At 34.5% G+C, this 2670-nt stretch overlaps 1 protein-coding gene across 1 annotated transcript; it reads right to left on the reverse strand.

The window, feature by feature from the left end:
• LOC11410156 (protein PLASTID REDOX INSENSITIVE 2, chloroplastic) lies at positions 1-2670 on the reverse strand. The gene is made up of 3 exons (XM_003628610.4): positions 2306-2670; positions 2131-2226; positions 1-394 (listed from the first exon to the last, which is right to left on the reverse strand). Exons 1-3 carry the CDS (start codon positions 2528-2530, stop codon positions 197-199), a joined length of 519 nt encoding a protein of 172 aa, XP_003628658.1. The 5' UTR covers positions 2531-2670; the 3' UTR covers positions 1-196.

The following is a 2670-nucleotide window of genomic DNA, read 5'->3' on the forward strand; positions in this document are numbered from 1 at the left end:
TGCTTCAAGCACTATGTTCTCAGAAAAGCAAATAATTAACTCTTCTCTATAAGTAATTTTCTCCTACAATCATTCTAAACTAAGGCATAGATATCATAAATATCAAAACTGCTCATTTAGCTCTTACAACATAAACACAAGTGCATCGCAGATGCTAGAGAACTAAATAAGTAATTAACATACAACAAGTGACGCTTTACTCGTTGCTATTACCACCTGTCCATTCATTCCAGTCCTTGTCAACATGAGCTTGGGCCCAATTGATAGCAGCACGTGCAGCTTGCGGTCCTCCTGGCAATCCTCGTTCGTTTACAATATCAGCCATGTCAATGAAAGGATCAACCAAGAGTGTACCAGGACCTCCATACTCAGAATGTAAGAATGTGCTGAAAATCTGTTCAATTCAATCATAGTCACAGAATCCACAGGAAACAAGGTAAGTATGGACTTTATTTCGCAAGTCAAGTGAAGCTCCAAAAATAGTGTAGGTGTACTAACAAAATCCATACAGAAGAAAGCACTTGAGTAAAAAATCATAAAAGTCGTTGCATGAAAACCAAAGGTAGTGGAGAAAGGCTGCGTCTAGATGGCATTTGATATGTTGTTTAGCACAATTATAGTTGAAAGCAGTGTTGTCAATCGCAGATCGCGGAAGATAGCAGTTTAGTCAGTTTCCACTACGCTGCAGTTCTATAACGCCACCATAGCCTCTATTCTACATGACAACATGTGGACATAGCGGATTGCGGAACAATAGTGGTTTGGTTTATTCATATTCTGCTATACTATAGCACTACAGCAGCTATTTGACATCCCTGGTTGATCAAATTTCACAACGGTAGTGTTATAGCGCCACTATAAGTATAACTGCTATTTGGAAACACTTTGTTGATCAAATTTCGCTGTAGTGCTATAGCGCCACTATAACTGCTATTTGACAACGCTTTGTACTAAATAGTGGATCACGAAACAAAAGTGATTTGTTCAGGTTTTGCTACATAGCGCTATATCAAAGCTAAATTTTCTATTTCACAACCTTGATTAGTTGATTGAAAGAAAGACATTCAAACAATGCAAATAATATATTCTAAATTAACCTTGCAAATTACCAAAACATGAAAATATTGATATACATAGACAGAAAAAACTCCCATCTTCTTCTTCGTCCCCTATTCTCCTTTCTAGTTTACTGAAAAATCCTCCTATTTTTAACTCCTAGTTGCATATGTTAAACTTGGATTTCAAAGAATTTTACAAATCAGATAAAATGTCTATGTATATGAATAAGAGCAGACACAACCAACCCTATTTTGTCATCCCACTCAAAGTAATATCGGCGCTCTTTTGTTGTAAGAAATCACCTTTAGATTTTGCTAATACAGGCATGAAATCTCTAGCAAATCTAATAAGATCTCTAAAATCTTATTTCATAGAACATAAAAGTCACAAACAAAATCATAAACATAAATGAAGGATCATTCATACATCAACAGTCAATAAAGTTGAACACATCCAAAGCAGGGTGACAAGGAATGCTAACAATGAAAGTGTAGCGCATCTACAAAGCAGTTTAATCTGATGCTTACCGCCTATGTTCATCAAAGTCATAGAATGGAGGCCCTTCAAATATGACATCTTTCCCAAAACTAATTTTAAATTATAGAGTAAACAGTTACCATGGTTCCTAAATGTGTAACACAGTATCACTATAGTCCCTAAATATATTGAAATTACAAAAACTTCGCAAGAGTGTTTTCTATTAGTAATTTCATGCACTAAACTGACTAACGGAAGATACATTCGAACTTCGAAGACCAAACTAATAAATGAAGGACACTCACGATAACCAAAATGACAAACAAAATACATATATAAGTATATTTTTGTAATTTTGATACATTTAGAGACTATTGGAACAAACTTGTCGCATATTGAAGGACCAAAATGACTGGCTATCACTAAATATACTATCAAATTAGCTAAACTCAAGAAACAAAAAGTAATTTAAATAGAAATAAAATTAATTACTAAACCCAAGAAAGAGGGAAAAAAGAAAAAAGAAAAAACTTGTAATTAACCAAATTAGCTAGTAAAACAAAGAGAATTGACAATAATGCAAAAAAAACCAACCTCAGTGCAAACTCCAACAACTTCTTCAACTGATTCTTCAAAGACATCTTTCTTTGAAAGCTTATTGAGAAGGTGGTTTTGAAATTTTTCCGTCTCCTGAAACCCACAAACAAAAAGATTATTTATTTTCAAAAAATAAAAAAGTGGGAAGTGAAAAAAAAGAGAGAAAACTTACGGAATCAGCAAATTCAGGAATTGGGTCAGGGAATTTGTATTCAGCAGCTCTAGTAATGGAGCGTTTTATGGATGAAAAGGGTAAAGTTGAGACCTTTCTGTTTATAGAAGGAAATGAGAAACGTTGTATGCATTTGGTAGTGGTTTGAGAGAAGCATAGCGAAGGAATTGAAGAAGAAGATGAAGGAATGAGAAATGGTACAAGACACCAAGTAGAAGAAGCCATTATTCAAAAACCAAGTTTGCAGTGCTTTATCTCCTAGCTAACTCCAAAGAGTTGCTTTATCAGTTATCACCCTATTTAAGTTGTGTGTGGATCCAACCACCGAGCTACTCAGCTATCTAATCGAAAAGAGTATATCTAGA

This window comes from Medicago truncatula, chromosome 8, assembly GCF_003473485.1.
Source record: "Medicago truncatula cultivar Jemalong A17 chromosome 8, MtrunA17r5.0-ANR, whole genome shotgun sequence".
NCBI lineage: Eukaryota > Viridiplantae > Streptophyta > Magnoliopsida > Fabales > Fabaceae > Medicago > Medicago truncatula.